The sequence below is a fragment of the Bombina bombina genome, chromosome 5 (genome assembly GCF_027579735.1).
Source record: "Bombina bombina isolate aBomBom1 chromosome 5, aBomBom1.pri, whole genome shotgun sequence".
Lineage (NCBI taxonomy): Eukaryota > Metazoa > Chordata > Amphibia > Anura > Bombinatoridae > Bombina > Bombina bombina.
The window spans coordinates 716,905,606-716,924,791 of NC_069503.1; the positions used below are offsets into that span (position 1 = coordinate 716,905,606).

General features: G+C 39.8%; 1 protein-coding gene across 1 annotated transcript in view; it reads left to right on the forward strand.

The window, feature by feature from the left end:
- Positions 1-18,765, forward strand: part of HIVEP1 (HIVEP zinc finger 1) — a 445,290-nt gene extending 426,525 nt beyond the window's left edge. Inside the window, exons 7-8 of the mRNA XM_053714746.1 lie at positions 5,740-6,209; positions 17,034-18,765. Of these exons, the coding sequence (XP_053570721.1) occupies positions 5,740-6,209; positions 17,034-18,164 (1,601 nt within the window). The 3' untranslated portion in view covers positions 18,165-18,765. The remainder of the gene's footprint in view (positions 1-5,739; positions 6,210-17,033) is intronic.
- Positions 18,766-19,186: the final 421 nt, after the last annotated feature.

Here is a 19,186-nt window from a genome sequence, read left to right on the forward strand (position 1 = left end):
GAGGATCTTCTCCGGCTGGTATTAGCAGGCAATGCTAGCATTGTGAGGAGGTGGCTGCTGCTATTTATTATCTCGCTGCACTGAGCTGTAACAACTTCCCCTGGGGACTGAACCATTAGTGCGGCTGTGCTCTCGCTAGTCAATGTGCTCTGGATTTAGCTGCTGTTCCACTCATTTTCTGGAAGTGGAAATGGAGAAGGGGGTCACCTGCTCAGCCCAGCAAGGCAACATACAAAGATAGCAAGCACAGTCCCTCTACCAGTCCACCTTGTCACTTAAACCCCATCCTTAGAGCCCATGACCCCTCTTAGCAAGCTCCTGACTCTCTCTGTAAAGGACAAGGACTTGTGATCAGAGTACAGAGAATGAGTGGAACAGCAGCTAAATGCAGAGCACATTAACTAGCGAGAGCATAGCAGCACTAATTGTTCAGTCCCCATGGCCAGTTGTTACAGCTCAGTGCAGAGAGATAATAAATAGCAGCAGCCAACTCCTCACGTTGCTAGCATTGCCTGCTAATACCGGCCGGAGGAGATCCTCAGATCCTCACACAGTCTCTTACTGGTAATGAACTAGTATTTACAGTTCCTTTTTGAAACTTCCCCCTACAGTCTTATTGGCGCATGTGCAAAAAACGGGAGCATGTACGGCCGAAAAATAACTGAGCACTGCAAGATGATGAGGATACTTGTGGCGAAATATAGGACGGGGCAGGCGAACATTTTAAACAGGCAGAGGCGCAAAAAGTAATTACTAAATTGGGCTATAGTTTAAAATATTAAGCGTTAGCAACTTTATAGGAATTACTTATGATAAATTTTGGGTTAACTGTCCCTTTAAGTTAGCCAACTCCTTTTATCACAGATGCTTCTTTACAAGTTATTAAGCTGTGAGCAAAAATGTCTGGTTTCTGCGGTTAAATCCAAGTTCTAAGCGATTCCTTTCAAGGGTAATACCTTGCTTGGTCCTGGTTTGGCTGAAATTATTTCTGATTTTACAGGTGGAAAAGGTTCTTTTCTTCCTCTGGATAAAAGGAATAAACAGAAATGACGTCAGAGTTATTTTTGTTCCTTTCGTAACTTTAGAGGTTAGCCCTCTTCTTCTTTCTCCAAGCAAGAACTATCCAAGTCTTCCTGGAAGTCTAGTCAGTCTTGGAACAAGAGGAAATAGTCTAAGTAATCCGCGACTGACTCCAAGTCAGCATGAAGGGTCGGTCCCCAAACCGGACTCGGATCCTGTAGGGGGCAGACTTTCTCTTTTTGTTCAAGCCTGGATAAAGAGATGTCCCAGTCCCCTGGGCAGTGGACTTTGTATCCCAGGGGTACAAAATAGAATTCAAGACCTTCCCCCCCAGAGATAAGTTTCTTCTCTCACGATTATCTGTAGATCAGATTAAAGAGAGGCATCCTTAAATTGTGTCATTTTGTGCCCTGGGAGTAATAGTTCCTGTTCCTCCGCAGGAACAGGCTCTGGGTTTTTCTCAAATCTGTGGTTCCCAAAAAAGAGGAAATTTTCAGACCAATTCTAGATCTGAAGTGTTTAAACAAATTTCTCAGAGTACCAACCTTCAAGATGGAGACTATTAGTTCCATCCTTCCCTTGGTTCAAGAGGGTCAATTCTTGACAGCCATAGACCTAAAGGATGCATACCTTCATGATTTTATTTATTAGGATCATCACACGTTTCTGAGGTTTGCCTTCTTGGACAATCACTTTCAGTTTTGGGGCATTGCAGTGGCGCCTATCTGGACGACTTTCTGTTTCAGGTGCTGTCTTTTCAATAAGCAATATCTCATTTGGAGATCTTGTTGTCTTTTTTCTTCGCTCCCACAGATGGAAGCTGATTCTGGGTAAAGGTTCTCTGGTTCCTGCTACAAGGGTAGTGTTCTTGGGGACCATAATAGACTCCCTATTATTGAAGATTTTCAATTCTTGTCTTGCCCTTCAGTCCTCTCCTCGGCCATCAGTGGCTCAATGTATGGAGGTAAATGCTCTGATGGTGGCTTCCTTGGATATCATTACATTTGCTCGGTTCCATCTCAGGCCTCTGCAGTTATGCATGCTTAGACTATGGAAAGGGTACTATGTGGATCTATCTCGCAAATAGATCTGGATCAGGAGTCAGAGGACTCTCTTCTATGTTGGTTGTCTTAGGAACACCTATTTGAGGAAACTTGCTTTTGCAGACCCTCCTGGGTGATTGTAACCACGGGTGCCAGCCTTCTAGGTTGGGAGCAGTCTGGGGCTTGTGGAAGGTTCAGGGTTTATGGACTCAGGAGAAGTCAGTTTTCCCCATCAACATTATAGAGCTGAGATTTGGTTTGGCCTCAATTAGCTTTAGCCCGGTTTATCAGGTTTCAGTACCACCAGGGTGGAACTCGGAGTTCCTTAGCCATGTCAGAGGTGACCCAAATTATTCAGTGGGCAAAGGCCCACAACTGTTGTCTATCTGAGATTCATATTCCAAGGAGTGGACAATTGGGAAGTGGATTTTCTGAGCCGACTGACTTTTTATCTGGGGAGGGGGAACTCCACCCGGAGGTGTTTTCCAGTTTTAATCCTCAATTGGGGGCATCCAGATCTGTATCTCAGGGCTTTTCGGGAGAATTCTAAGCTCCTGTGGTACGGCTCAAGGTCAAGGGATCCTCTGGCTTTTCCTGATAGATGCTCTGGCGGTTCTTTGGAATTTTAGTCTAGCATACCTGTTTCCTCTGTTTGTTCTCTTGCCAAGAGATATTGTTCGGATCAAACAGGAGAGGGCATTGGTGATTCTCATAGCACCGGTGTGGCCTTGCAGGACCTGGTATGCAGATCTAGTGAGAATGTTGTCTCTGCCTCTGTGGAGACTACCTCCTGTTTCAGGGTCTCTTTCTTCATCCAAATCTCGTTTCTCTGAAGCTGACTGCTTGGAGATTGAACGTTTAATTTTTTTCTAAGCGTGGCTTTGAGACCTTAATACATGCTCGTAAGCCTGTTACTAGGAAAATTTATCATAAGATATGGTGTATATATCTTTATTGGTGTGAATCCAGTGGTTACTCTTGGAGTAGAGCCAGGATTCCTAGTATTTTGTCCTTTATCCAGAAGGATCTGAGTACTCTGAGGGGTCAGATTTCTGCTCTGTCTATTTTGTTGCATAAGTGCCTGGCGGATGTGCCAGACGTGCAATCTTTTTGTCAAGCCTTGGTCAGAATCAAGCCTGTGTTTAAACCTGTTACTCCTCCTTGGAGTCTTAACTTTGTTCTTAAAGTTTTACAGCAGGCTCCGTTTGAGCCTATGCATTCTTTAGATATTAAGATGTTATCTTGGAAGGTTTATTTTGGCCTTTTCTTCTGCTCGGAGAGTCTCTGAATTCTCGGCGTTTCAGTATGTTTCCCCTTATCTTTTCTTTTATTCTGATAAGGTGGTTCTGCGTACTAAGTTGATTTTCATGCGTATGTTATTTCGATCAGGAATATTGATCAGGTATTTGTTCTTCCTTCTTTGTTCCTTCTTTGTGTCCTTATCCTTCTTCTCATAAGGAGCGTTTGTTACACAGCCTAGATATTGTGCGGGCACTTAAATTGTATCTACAAGCAACTAAGGATTTTCGTTAGTCTTCTGTTTTCTTTGTTTTTTTTCTCTGAGAAGTGAAAGGGACAGATAGCTACGGCTACTTCTTTTTTTTTTTTTTTTGGTTTAAGAGTTTTATTTGTTTGGCTTATGAGTCTTCTGGACAGCAACCTCCTGAGAGGGTCACAGCTCATTCTACAAGGGCTGTTTTCTTTTTCCTGGGCTTTCAAAAATAAAGCTTCTGTGGAATAGATTTGCAAGGCTGCAACTTAGTCTTCTTATCATACTTTTTCCAAATTCTATAATTTGACTTTTGCCTTGGCTGAGGCTTTTTTTCCGAGGAAGTTTCTTCGTGTAGTGGTGCCTTCTGTTTAGGTTACCTGTCTTGTCCCTCCCTTATCATCTGTGTCCTCTAGCTTGGTTATTGGTTCCCACTAGTAATTGATGATTCTGTGGACTCACGATTTCTTAGGAAAGAAAACATAATTTATACTTACCTGATAAATTTATTTATTTCTGGATATGGTGAGTCCACGGCCCACAATTTTTTTTAAGACAGTTCTTTTTTTACTAAAACTTCAGGCACCTCCACACCTTTGTGTTTTCTTTTTCCATTTTCCTTCGGCAGAATGACTGGGGTTTATGGGTAAGGGAAGTGACATATATAGCAACTTTGCTGTGGTGCTCTTTGCCTCCTCCTGCTGGCCAGGAGTGATATTCCCACTAGTAATTGATGATTCCATGGACTCACCATATCCAGAAAGAAATACATTTATCAACTAAGTATAAATTATGTTTTTTCAGCAGCATATGCACATATGCTGTGGGGTCCTTTACACTAATATTCATGCTCAGAGAGGTGGGGGGATGTTGTCATAAATGACTGCTGACTCTGAGAAGGTGTGGTGAATAGTGGTGCACAGGTCATTGCAGGATATATGGGTAGGCCACTTTAAAATGTTTAGTAGAAGCATTTTCTTTTTTTATTGCAGAAATGTTTCTATTTAAAATTGAAATGTGCCTATGCACTTTTCAATTTTAACCTTTCTATTCCTTTAAATGATAGTCTTAAACAAGAGTCTTTGCACGTGTTGTTTTTATATGTTATTTGTTTTTTCCTTCAAGGGTGGGGGCTATGGATAGGCAGGGTTTCAATATCAATGGGTGAACATACAATGGACAAGAGCGAATGCTAAAAAGGGATAAATTGCATTGACAAATGACATGCACATTCTGAGGTTTTCCACTGAACTATACAGCTTGATTAGATTGTATGTGTGATCACAGATTTTTTCATGTGACAGGAGCAGTTCACAAAAAATGAATGTTCTAATTCTATATTTCTAGTATGTTTGGAAATAAATAGCAAATTATGTAAATAAAACAAATTGTTGTACAATGTGCATACATTTAGCTTTAGCAAATCATTATAAGAAATAGTATTAAAATTAGTTTTAATGTAGATTACGCAAAAGAAAAAACAGACAAACTAAATTAAGAAGGTATCCTTACCTTTCCTCTTTATCCTCCTAGAGGGTCCCCGTTTTAGGGAAACCAATGGGTAGAATTCAGGCCCATTTTTGTCATCGCATTTTGTGGGGACCTTAAACAGTAGGCTTCTTTGGGTAGGATTTGCAGAAGCTTTGACTACTGTTGAAGAGTCTGTATGGGGAAGAGGTTTTTTTCCCTAGAAATGTGTAGCAAGAGATAGGTAGGAAGTCGTAATTATGGGCACTAAAACAAGTAGGTCAGAAACAGAGTGAAAAGGAAGCTATTGGAATATTTGAAGAAAATGTGAAAGCCTTAATATCCAGACAATAATTTTTTTTCTGATATTTCTTGAAAATATTGTTACGTTCCTTAGTGAAATGGTTATTCCTTAAACTGGCAACACATTAAATAATCTTTGATTTATATTAATCTTACATAAAAGAGCTGCAAGGACTCTGCAGCATTAAAATGCTGTCATTATCTGGCACAGATACTTGACTCACATATTGAGCAAACTATGTAAAAGTTTATTTGATAAGAACATTTCTTGGGTATTGATATCTAAGGTTGGGCCTGCTTATTATTATGTACAAAGGGTTTTTTACTTGGCAAGAACATGTTGGTTTGAAAATAACTGTACTATTGTTTTTGACTTAGCAGCCAAGTAACACCTTTGGTTTGGTTTGTTTTCTGCAGGTGAGAGACAGAGATATGGTGATCGCTCAGGATTTGATGTGGATGATTCTGATGGTCCAGATGAAGATGACAATGATATTGAAGATGAAGATGAAGACAGTCAAGCTGAGTCCATCCTTTCTGCTACACCATCTGTTACTGCTAGTCCTCAGCATTACTCCTACCGAAGCAGCCAGCAAGAAGTCTCCAGCGCTGATGAGGACCTCAGAATGTCCCATGGTTTTGTTCAGTCAAATTCTATTGATATTCTTCCGAAAGCATTGATCACCAGGATGACGGCACTTACAACTAAATCAGATAGCAGCCCAGAAAATCCCAATCCAAGTGAAAGTTTGGTGCAGAATATAGTAAATCAAAAAAGTGAAACAGCATTTCCAAAATCATTATGTCACCAAATGTCTGTGGATTATCCAGATACTGAAGACAGTTTGGAGAGCTCCACAGAAAAAACTAAATTATCTGTATCAAATGTAAGTCCCTCAATTTATATTGATTTTATTTTACTGCTTAGAAAGATGCACTTTTTATTATGGACAGTTTATATTCCCAGTATTGATTTATATTCCCCACCCTAAATTATTTAGTGTCTGATTTAAATACGTTCACCAGCCTTAGCTGTTTCAATGTAAATTATGCTATGGTATAGTTTCTGAAATACTATAACACACACAAAAGTATGTCAATAAATGTCATACAAGCGAGAGTGATTTATTGTATTAGTGAGCTTAGTGATGTTATATGGATCATTTACTGCTCTCTGTATGTGTATGTTTGTGTGTGTATATATATATGTATATATATATATATATGTATGTGTGTGTGTATGTATGTATATATATATATATATATATACAGTATCTTACAAAGTTGAGTACACCCCTCACATTTTTGTAAATATTTTATTATATCTTTTCATGTGACAACACTGAAGAAATGACACTTTGCTACAATGTAATAGTGAGTGTACAGCCTGTATAACAGTGTAAATTTGCTGTCCCCTCAAAATAACTCAACATACAGCCATTAATGTCTAAACCATTGGCAACAAAAGTGAGTACACCCCTAAGTGGAAATGTCCAAATTGGGCCCATTTAGCCATTTTCCCTCCCAGGTGTCATGTGACTCATTAGTGCTACAAGGTCTCAAGTGTGAATGGAGAACAGGTGTGTTAAATTTGGTTTTATCACTCACACTCTCTCATACTGGTCCAACATGGCACCTCATGGCAAAGAACTCTCTGAGGATCTAAAAAATAGAATTGTTGCTTTACATAAATATGGCCTAGGCTATAAGAAGATTGCCAAGACCCTGAAACTGAGCTGCAGCATGGTGGGCAAGACAATACAGTTTCACAGGACAGGTTCCACTCAGAATAGGCCCCTCCATGGTCGACCAAAGAAGTTGAGTGCACATGCTCAGCGTCATATCCAGAGATTGTGAGGGGTGTACTCACTTTTGTGAGATACTGTATGTGTGTGTGTGTGTAATATATCATATAACATTTAGTCCATTTTTTATTCCATAATATATCATTTAAACAATAACCTACATAATAAATAGCAGCTTGATACTGACAAGTAGTGGTGTACATCTTTTGAACTATCCATATTATTATTTTATTTTTTTCATCATTTATACTTTTTGCTCCAGTTTATATCACTACGTAGCAATGTTGTGTAAGTATTGTACAACTGATTTGGGTTTCTGTTTGGGGTTTTTTAAAGATGAGGTCAGATGCTATAGGTAATTTAAAGTTGTTCTGGATGTTTATCATCTGCTGTGAATTCTGTTATGCAGTATTAAAGGTGCAAACCTGAAGAGTAACTATTGATTCTTCACTAACACGCTACTCAGATATTCTCAGATAACTTTTTTCAGATTAGATCACCCCTTGGATCATACATGAGTCTGGGCTTTGCATGCATTTAGTTTACTGCTGTCAATTTTTTAACAGAAACAATGATAATTTCTTATTGAATTTTGCATGCTCTGTAATATATATTTATTTATATATATATATATATATATATATATATATATATATATATATACAGGTGGCACTCGTTTTACAAAGGTTCAATTTACACCGTTTCAAAATAACAACCTTTTTTTCCAGTCTATTGAGAAGCAGTGCATTTATTAAAATAGCCATTAGGTGGAGCTGTCCGCTTGTGTTGCAGCAAAGTGAAGCAAGCTGAAATTAATCAGTTTAACCAGACCTCGAGCAGATTTCAAAGGAACAAGATCTTCCTGTCTGTAAATCAGTCCAGATTGGAATGCATAGAAAGAACAGTTTGCAGAAAAATGCAAGTGAAGTCTATGTTGTGTGATTATTTTATTTGGTTTATAATGCTGTTTAGCAAATGTTTTTGTTCATTTAACTTAGTTTTTTTATATATTCTGTGTTGTGTGCTTATTTTATTAGGTTTATAATGCTGTTTAGTATTTAAAGTCTTCATTTCAAAGCTTTAAAAATAATGTATTAGGTGTTACTTATGACAATTTTTAGAGGGGCCTGGAACTTATCTCCCTCACTTCCCATTGACTTACATTATAAACTCAATTTACAACGGTTTCAATTTACAACCATTCCTTCTGGAACCTAACCCCGGCGTAAACTGAGGGCTACCTGTGTGTGTGTGTGTGTGTATATATATATATATATATATATATATATATATATATATATATATATATATATATATATATATATATATATATATATATATATATATTATTTAACCTTTTATCTCTCTCTAAGAAACTGAAGTTCAGATTTCTCTGCTCTGCCCAGCTCGATCCTTTTGGAAGCATATTTCTTTAGCTTTTTGTAAGCTATATATAGCAAGGTGCATAAAAAAAAGTTTAATTATCACAGTTTACATTATATTGTTGAATAAAGAATCATGCAAAAACTCAAGTAGACATGTATCCTTATTTGTGGCAGAAACAAAATTGTTTTCTTTTGTGAGCTAAAGTGATTTGCTTTAATACGTTTTAAATCATTGGCTTTGTAGACATTATGAACTGAAGTTCACACCCTGTATAAATCTGCATGTGCCCTGCCTCGTTCCATTTCTGGAACTCCAAGAAATGCTGGAATGATTTAAGTTGGGCAGGTTTTTATAAGTAAACAAAATATAGTACGATATACATTGGCCATGTCCCAGAACATTAAATTAAAAACACAGCATATAAAGCAAAGAGAAGAATAGTGTTTTGCTTTGTTTTCAACGTGTTTTTATGTACAGCACTCTGTTGTAGACTGGTTCTGAAGCTACAACTTCAGAATTGGAAAATGCTTGTGAAGGCTGCATTATCTATTATATAGAATAGAACTGAAACTGATAAGGGGCTAGATTACGTGTGACACGTTAACTTTTACGCCCTAGCGATAAGGGGTTTATCACGGCTCTTTGCACACATCGGGTAAATAGCACGCGTATTAAGAATTGAAAGTAAATTAAATTGAATGTAAATATTGATTAAAAACGTTAAAAGGGCTCACAAATATGAGGTCTCAGGTGTTAGAAAAAAGGGCTGCAAAGGGCTTTAACATAGAGATGCATACATACGCATGTCTAAATATGTATGTATGTGTACATATATATGTGTGTGCATTTATTTATATGTATTTACATATATATATATATATATATATATATATATATATATATACATACATACATATATGAAAACATAAAACATGTGTATACATATATAGACATATATATGTGTGTGTGTGTATATATATATATGTATTTATCTATATGTGTATACATATGTATTTACATACATATATACACCAATAAAGTCATAAAAAGTGTGTGTGTATATATATATAGCTAGCTTTGGAGCACATTGCAGTCAAGTAGATGAAAACATGAAAAATCATATTTATGCAGTATTCATATTTAATAATGTGTTTGTGTGTTTACTGTAAATATTTTGCATTCCGATATCAATATATTTATCTATATATTTTTTTATTTTATTTTTTGTACCAGAAAACCATTAGACATATATTTAAGAATAAATAGAACATATTTGGCGATGTGAAGAACATTGGAATGTGAAATATTTAGATTTCATGTCGGGTTATCGCACTTGTGTAAACGTAATTGTTTGCGTATGAGTAAGGATGTTAGGTGTTTCCCCGTCCCAGAGTTTGTGCTCTATTGAAGCCTATGTGGGAATACGTTAATGTCTTTGTGATATTAGAAGTAAAGCCTTTTGTGCACGTCAGGTTATTGCTCGTGTGAAAACAATTTGCTTTTAACTTGTAATACGCAAGCTACCGGCCGTGCATACAAAGCTTACTTCTAGCGAAATGAATGCGGGAGCACTAATTTGCGCTCCACTCCTAATCTAGCCCAATGTGTTTTCAATACACCCATCAAACTAGTATATTTAAATACCCATCTTTAATTCTGCAGCATGCATTGGGAACACAGTAGGAATATTAGTAATCTGGGCAGTTGTAGACACCACCTAGACTTGCTCTAAGCAGAATTTTACCGTCTGTATTATGTAGTATTAATAATGTCCTAAATACATCTTGTTTAACCAACTGAAAAAAGCACTACTTCTATCTTCAGTGTAATGAGCCAGTATATAATTCTACTACACGATTTTGTGATTTCATTTCTAAACATATCTATCAACTGATGAAAAGAACATTTTCCTAAGAAGGGTTTGTAACCAGTACAACTATTTATTAATGCCACTTAAGCAGTGTTCCTTTCAATGAAATGGTAATATGCCCATGGAGAGAAAATAGGCAAATCTTCCAAGATTATTAATATCTCAGTGTTGAAAAATTCACTAAGCGTACAGATGAATGGGCATGCTTGCATGATGCGTTTAGTATGAGAGCTGAAATAACAAGTGTAAGTAAGAAAGTAATTGGAGCATTCAGTGTTCTCAGAATGCAACAAAAATAAATGTACAGCCTACTTGATAAGTGTTTTAATCATAATTCTCTACCCATATACTCAATAATTCTCTACCCACATACTACATAATTCTCTACCCATGTACTACATAATTCTCTACCCACATACTACATAATTCTCTACCCATGTACTACATAATTCTCTACCCATGTACTACATAATTCTCTACCCATGTACTACAAAATTCTCTACCCATGCACCACATAATTCTCTACCCATGCACCACATAATTCTCTACCCATATACCACATAATTCTCTACCCATGTACTACATAATTCTCTACCCATGTACTACATAATTCTCTACCCATGTACCACATAATTCTCTACCCATGTACCACATAATTCTCTACCCATGTACCACAATTTCTGTTACACGCCTAATTTCAGAAACTGTTGCCTTTGGCTTTAGTTCTGCTTATTGTTTGATGAGGTTTGTTAACATAGGGTTTTAATAAATCTTCCAGACAAGGACCCCTTTTTTTGCCAGAAAATGTGTCATAGTTAAAAAATTATTTAGAACATGAGCTGGTTAACCACACATGCTATGTTATTCAGTTGTTGTAAAATTGTTTAGTAGGTTGTTTGTTTTTTTGTTTTTTAAGGAAAATAAAAGTTTAAAAAGATGGGCTCAGTCAGACCACGGAGAAAGTAAAAAAAAAAAAAAAAAAAATGTATCTTTTTGTTTCATGTTACCTGAAAGCGCAGTTCAGAACACTTATTAACCGACATTATCAAACTAACAATAAATTAAAGGCACATAAAACCCATGATTCAGATATAGCATACAATTTTAAACCACTTTACATTTCACTTTTATTATCTAATTTGTTTCATTCTCTGAGTCTCCTTTGTTGACGGAGCAGCAATGCACTACTGGGAGCTAGCTGAACACATCTGGTGAGTCAATGAAAAGAGGCTTATATGTGCAGCCACCAATCAGCAGCTAGCTCCCAGTAGTGCATTGCTGCTGCTGAACCCATCTAGGTTTACACTTCAACAAAGGATACCAAGAATTGATAATAGAAATAAATTGAAAAGATATTTAAAATTGCATGCTCTGTCTGAATTAAAAAGTTTACATTTGACTTTAGTGTCCCTTTTAAGATGTTAAATGTGTTGTTGTTCCTTAAAAGTCCAACTTTATTTCCCCCAGATACATGTTACAATCATAAATCTATCACTAAGTGTTGGTGGTATGGGGGTCTGGGTTTTGGTATATCCTATCATAACTAAGATTGTTCCTGACACTTAAATGGGCAGTATACACCAATTTTCTTCTTGGATGGAAAGAGTCCACAGCTGCATTCATTACTTTCTGGAATTAAGAACCTGGCCACCAGGAGGAGGCAAAGACACCCCAGCCAAAGGCTTAAATACTCCTCCCACTCCCCTTATCCCCCAGTCATTCTTTGCCTTTCGTCCCAGGAGGTTGGCAGAGAAGTGTCAGAATTTTTCATTTTTGTTTTTTTGTCTCTTATGGAGGGTAGTACTCTTCGGCATGGGACAGGAGTTTTAAGTAGTCCTGTCAATCTCTCAGTGAGGGCTTGGATGTAAGTCCGGAGATGCAGGGAGAGTCTCTCTGCGAAACCATCCTGACTCATATTAACAGCTCCTCAAGCAATCGGCATTGTCGAACTTCGCTCCGCTGCCTGCTTTCTTCTCTCAAGTCCATGGCGGAGGCGATGCCACTATTCGTCACACTTGAAAGGCCGTGTTCCTGTTCCACGGCGTAGATTCCGGTAAGATCATTTCTTTTTACTTCATCAGAATGTACTGCAACTTATTATGTTTTCCCGTATGGAACTATGTTACGGGACTTATTAAGTATAATGATAGGGCCTCAGTGAGGCTTCTTTGGTATCTTGGAATCGAGGGTTAATATCTCTGGGGGGGATTATTGAACATGGGGGGGTTTTAATCATGTTTATGTGATTCAATCTTCTTTTTTGTAGTGTTAACTAGGCTCTTGGATTAGAACAATAAGGCCTTTGGAAATGACGCAATCTTATGGTTGGGCGCGCTTTTTTTGGACTGTATGGTTCACCTTGTGACTGGACGTGTTTACGTTCTTGTCTTACATTTCCGCATTCCTGACAGTGTGGCGACTGAAAAATTAGAGTCTGCTTGTGTCTGGTTCTAGTAGGTGGTGAGTGCCCCAGCCATTGTGGGTGTCAGGTGCCTTTTAAGTTTCTTTGTTCTTAGTCCATATATTATATTCTCTAGTTATGAAGGATTCTGATGCTGAGACTGTTCAAATTTCAGATTCTTCGACTTGTGAAGAATGCAAATTGGCCCCATTGACACAGGTCAATCAGTTATGTTCGATATGCCATATTAGAGCACCCTGTTCCTCGGGCTCGGGGAATCGGGTATGCTGAGCCATCCGCCTCTGGGGGTCCTGTCCTCCAAGAGGCAAGTTCCCTACTGCTCCCTACTACTACACATGCGGGTAACCAAGATTATGTATATCCCTCCTTAGGTTGCAACTCGTTTTCCCATTTTTGGCAATTATACATCTGCAAAGTCCAGATGTTTATTTGCGTTTGTGCTTGTGCCTGAGCAATCCGGGTTTACTGGCCTTGGGTGGGCCTATACAGTTCCCTGCGGTTGTAGCTGTTCCTGAGTTGTTGTGCATTTTGTTACAGAATAGCGCGTCTTCGCGTTTTACTCAGACACATTTTTGAGTTATTAGAGGACCCTATCCTTAACGGATTCGGGAATCCGCAGTTTTCTACTTCGAATGGCTCACCTCACTAGACATGAGGGGATGACGTAATTTCCAAATTGTCGGATGTTTTAGATCTTTCCCAGTTTTTTGTTGGAAGATCGGGGTTCCGTTTGGCTGGTCCTGCGGGTATGCCTGCTTTCTTCATGGGCGTTAACCTACGGGTTGCCTTATATTTTCTTTTATCCGGTTAGGATGTCTTTTAATTTTGATTATGTGTTTACTTCGGGAACTTCTGAGATCGATTCTTTCTGGTTGCTTTTTCAAAAGTTTGTTAAGGGACACGTTAGTCCTAGGTTTATCTGTTTTACCTTCCCCTTTGAGCTGCGGCTGGTCCTGCTGGGATTTAGATCTTCTGTCCTGTGGCGTATTCAGACATGTGGCACCTGTTCTGCCTGGCTGGTCCGATGGGGCACTGAGTGCTTATTATTATTTGTGTGTTTTCTTGTTTTTCTTTACAAGTTTAGCTAAACACTCTAAAAGGATCTGTATGGCTGGGAGGATTGTGTCAGTCCTTATTCAGCATTCAATCTGGTGACTGGGTCAGTGGAGTTCCACTGCGTCACTCTCTTGGCTCTGATTTCCTTGGGGCCTAGAGTTTCCTTCCTCTCTTGGGAGGATTGGGGGCTTAGCGCCTCCTTCCGCTGTTTTGAGAGGTTTGGCGTTCTGAGGCTCTGGCTCTGTTCCTGCTGTGGTTCTCTTCTTGAGACCTTTTCGGACTTCATCCGTTCCTCGGGTTCCTTCGGAGAACCTGGTTCCCTTCGAGAGTTGGTTCCTTTGTAGGGACATGGGCAGTGTGGTCTCCTTGAGCTCTGTTTAGGGTTTCTTCCCCAGAGCTGGGGGAAGCTCTGCATCCTTCTTTCATCTTCTCCTCTTATTTTTTAGGGGTGATGTGGAGACTAGCCTTTGTTCGAGTGACTTTGTCCTCGAGGTATTCCCTTGTTCTTGGTTGTAGTGTGGCTATTGCGCCTATGGCTCTAGTGAGCTTGTTTCGGTCTTTGCTACCTTAGCTCCTTGGAGAGTTGGACTCTGGCAAGGGTTAGTCTCGTCTTCTGGTCGGGACTAGCAAGTTTTTCTCGTTGTCCATTTTACTTTGGACATTGTATGGTATCTCCCGGGGGTCTGGTTTTATATCAGATGGGGGATTTCAGTTTCCGGGTTCTTGTTTATTTGGGGACTCGGACCTCTCCTCGCTCTGGTTCTTCCGGTGGCTGAGGTTTTTCTCAGTGTTTCCTTTGTGGATCCAGTTGCGGGTTGTACCTGACTGTTAAGACCTAGAGCTGGTTTGAGGTTCCCCAGTTCCAGGAAAGTTGGACGGTGTCATTTGGTTGGGCTAGTTGAACTGGTTCAGTTGACTAGGTTTTTCTGGGTGCCGATGCCCCCTGGGCTTGCCTTCGCCTTGGTCGGTTCCCTTGGTCGGCTTGCTAAAAGAGTGTGATGACTTCGTTGCTGTGCAAGAAAAGGGGTTCGCTGTGGAACCACTGCAGCTATGGCACCTTGATCTGTGTGCTAGCCAGTTAAATTCTTCAGGGGATTCCTTCCAGGACAGGGTGTTGGAGAATTGTTTTCTAGGTTCAGCCTATGGCTGTGTCCTGGGGCAGGTGCTCTATCCTTCCGGCCCGTTTGCCGGCCCCCTTTGTCTTGGGGGGCTTATATTCTCCTTTCGGAAGTGTGGTCCCTTTCTTAGGGCTTCTCCTGGCTTCAGGAGGTTAGGACAGACGGGTTAACCTATTTCGGAAAGAGGTACGCTTTCTGGGTTTTTCTGTCCATTTGGAGTATTGCTGGCTCTGCCTTGAGTCTATGTTGGGCCTCTAGCTAGATCTCTAGATCTACGGCCTTGTCAACGTTCTCCATGTGGTATTTCGGGTTGGCACCCGAGCACTATTGTAATGGCTGTGCCATTTTTTCCGCTCGTTGTTTGAGCCTGGGGGGTTTTCTGGTCCCCTGGTTTCAGAGCTGCCAATGCTTGGGCTGGCCCGGCTGGAGGTAGGTCCTGAGATCCATGGTTCTCTCGGATCTTGGGGGGCGCATTGGTCCTTGTTGAGGTTCTGGACTCTCCTTTTATTTTGAGACCTATGTGTAGGTTTGGCGGTTTCGGTTGCCTAGAGTGTGCCTTCTGTAGTGGAGGTTTAGCACTACATTTTGGTAGCTGCTTCTAGCAAGTATTTCTTCTTTGTCATCCTGAGGATGGCTGCGTGTTCTTGACTCAGGTATTTACCTTCGTCTGGGTCTGCTACATGTCATTTTGCCTGAATTCCTCAGGGTTCCGAGTTCAGATGATGTTTGGTCTCCGTTTTCAGTTACTCCTAGGCGCTGGTTGACTTGCTGCCTGGCAAGGGAAGGGTTGCTCTTGAAACCAGCTACAACTGTTTGCGCCTTGATCGAGTGCTAGCTACTGTTCCAATCCTTGCAGGATGTTGGGAGTACTTTTTCTCTGTTCTGCTACCGGTTCTAAACCTTGTGGTTTCTATTTGGATTGGGCGTTGCCTCCCCTTGTTGTCAGGACCCATTTAGGTCTTGCAAGCTTGGTTTGATGGGGGTTTTTCCTTTTATGGAGTTTGTGGTATCCTTTCGGGTTCCATTTGGTTCTTCCTTGCCTTATTCCTTTGGGAGTTTCAGCGGGCGTTCCCTTCGCTAGTAAAGGGTGTGTGGTGGGGGTCCGACTATTGGTTCAGTTGTATCTGATGTTGTGGTCTCTAGCTAGGCTTCCGGGCTATCTGATGGTCAGTGTCCTTGGGGCCTTTTCCCTTTTTGTTTTCTCGACTTCGGACGAAGCAGGGTTTTTTGTTGGGTAGTGGTTTCAGGCCTGGTGCCCTCAGAATGGGCCGCCTAATGTACCCTCCCGTTTTGGCATTCAGTGTCCTCTATAGCTTGGGTTTTGTTTTCCCAAAAGTAATGAATGCAGCTGTGGACTCTTTCCATTTGGAAGAAAAACATAAATTATGCTTACCTGATCATTTTCTTTTCTTCTGATGGAAAGGGTCCACAGCTCCCCACCCGTCTTTTTTTTATGTGGGGCGTATGTTGTTATTCTTCTGGCACCTTTTCACCCAGATATTTCTTCTACTGTTCCTTGTTCCTCGGCAGTATGACTGGGGGATAAGGGAAGTGGGAGGAGTATTTAAGCCTTTGGCTGGGGTGTCTTTGCCTCCTCCTGGTGGCCAGGTTCTTATTTCCCCAAAGTAATGAATGCAGCTGTGGACTCTTTCCATCGGAAGAAAAGTTAAAATGGGACTGGATACAGGTATTGTCCCTGTAATGCAACACGTTTCTTCACACAACAAACACAATTGCAGGAAGACAATCATTTAATATTATCCCTGATAATTTGGTATAGAAACTGTATTTTGCTGAGGGAACATGCTTGTACAAATTGTCTCAGAATAAGTGTCCTTGGAAAGCAATGTGTAGGAAGGCAGCAATTGCCTGTTGATTTGTTGGATTCTTCAGAAACATTTGGGGTTTGTAAGTTCAGTCAGTACTTACAAACCAGAAAAAGAGTTACATTACTGGCCTAATATACCAATATTTTGTTCTGCTTCATTGTTCAGAATGTAACTATAAGCTTATCCTTGCTTATCAATTAATCTTATTTTTCTTTGCTTTTACAGGATTCTCCCTCATTGAATATACCTTCATCACCTGTTGACAGAAGTACACAGACAATGGATTCCAGTGCCGATACAACACACAGTGATTTTCACCAGCATAAACCAACCAAGGCACCTCCACAGGCAGCTCAGATGGCCCCTTCTCATACTCATCTTTTCAGCCATTTGCCTTTGCATTCACAACAGCATGTGAGGTCACCATACAGCATGATACCAGTAGGAGGGATTCAGCTTGTGCCTGCTGGCTTAGCAGCATATTCCACGTTTGTTCCACTTCAAGCTGGACCAGTACAGCTCACCATACCTGCTGTGGGAGTAATTCACAGAACTACAAGTGCAGTTAGTGAAAAGGTTGCAGAGGTACCAAACAACTCAAGCCCTATAGGAGTAGCTGAAGTTAATGGAGTTGTACCATGTATTCCGATAGGCCAGGTTAATATGCATGGTATTGGTACATCAACACTCCAACCCATTCAACCATTAAACATGGAAACTTTAAATATATTAGGGTTAACAAATACAAATATAGCTCCGCAGATCCACCCTTCTGGGCTTACTCTGAATGCTGTTGGTTTACAAGTTGTGGCAGCAAGTCATTCACCTCACAATAACCCAAGCCCACAGACTCACATTCCAGGTCTCCAAATACTGAACATAGCTTTACCAACTATAATCCCATCTATTAGTCCACTGACCGTAGAAGGCCATGCAGTCCCTGATAAATCTCCATCATGTAGCACAGCACCTGCTCAAAGTCCAGCCAGCTTTGCTGTTGCAGACAATAAAACTAGTAAGCCAAACGAATCTCCAAAGGTTTCACCAAGAATGGAGCGGCACCATACAACTTCCAGTAATAATGTTGCAGAGGAGAAACGCACAACTTCTTTAAAGACATCTGACAATGATAAACTAAAAAATCAGCAATGTGACATTAGTTCCAGTCAAATTAAAACCTCTTCAACACCTGATCACATTTTGAATGTTTCTTCTGAAGGCTCACACAGGTCTGTGAGTCAAACTTTTTCTCCTCTTACACATCGAAGAAGAGCGGAGATGGTCTCCAGGCAGAACACTGTGCAGTTTAGTGATACCAGTAGTGACGATGAAGACAAACTGGTTATAGAAACCTAAATCTTTGTTACCATTTTTTAGGTTCTTTTTTTTTTTTTTTTTGTTACTTTTTTGAGGGTGGGGTTATAGAGACACTTAAAAGGTTTGTTTGAAAACCTTCCTTATATTTAAAGCACATTTTTTTCTTACACATTACTTATACTTGTGCAATCATGAACTCTTGACCAATAATTGTTTTTTGTCTGCTCCTGCCATTTTTTGTACATGTTGTATAGACAATTGTGCCTTTCAGAGTTTTATGTGTAGAAATCTGTACATATTGGTGAATAAAATATATATAAATATATATCTATACATAATATTATATATGTACATAACCAAGGTAGTTGCTTGTGTTTAGTACGTAAATATCTCATGTCCAGTAAAATTATTAAATTATAAAATACATGTATATGTTGCACTGTTAAATGTACTTTTTTATGGATGTGGGGCAAATTTCTGTGTACAGATCTTGTATGTAAAACTTCATATTTATTGTGTCCATAATAGTCTTGGAAAATGGTTCTGTCCATCTTTGTGTGCAAGACAGTAGCTTTACACTTAAAACAGAAATTCTGTGTTAACAAATATTCCAGTAAAATTTTTATTACTGACTTCTTTATTATTGTGTACGGTGCCTTCATAAATTTCAGATTAATTTGCAGTGTGATTGAATACTTTAATATACCTCACTCTTTAACACACATGTTGGAGGTAATATTTACCCAGTCTGAGAGGTAAATTCCTTTTCTGTCATACAGGTGGTGAGAGTCTTCCTTACCACTAGAAGGATGCAAAGATTGCCAAACCCCAAGAGCTCTTTAAAATCCCTCCCACTTTATATGTACTGCAGTCTTTAGTTTGAGGCCCATTTATCAAGCTCCGGATGGAGCTTGAGGGCCGTGCAGAAACACCAGTTATGAAGCAGCGGTCTAAAGACTGCTGCTCCATAACCCTGTTGGCCTGCTCTGATGAGGCGGACAGGAATTGCCGGAATTCAACCCGATCATGTACGATCGGGTTGATTGACACCCCCTGCTGGC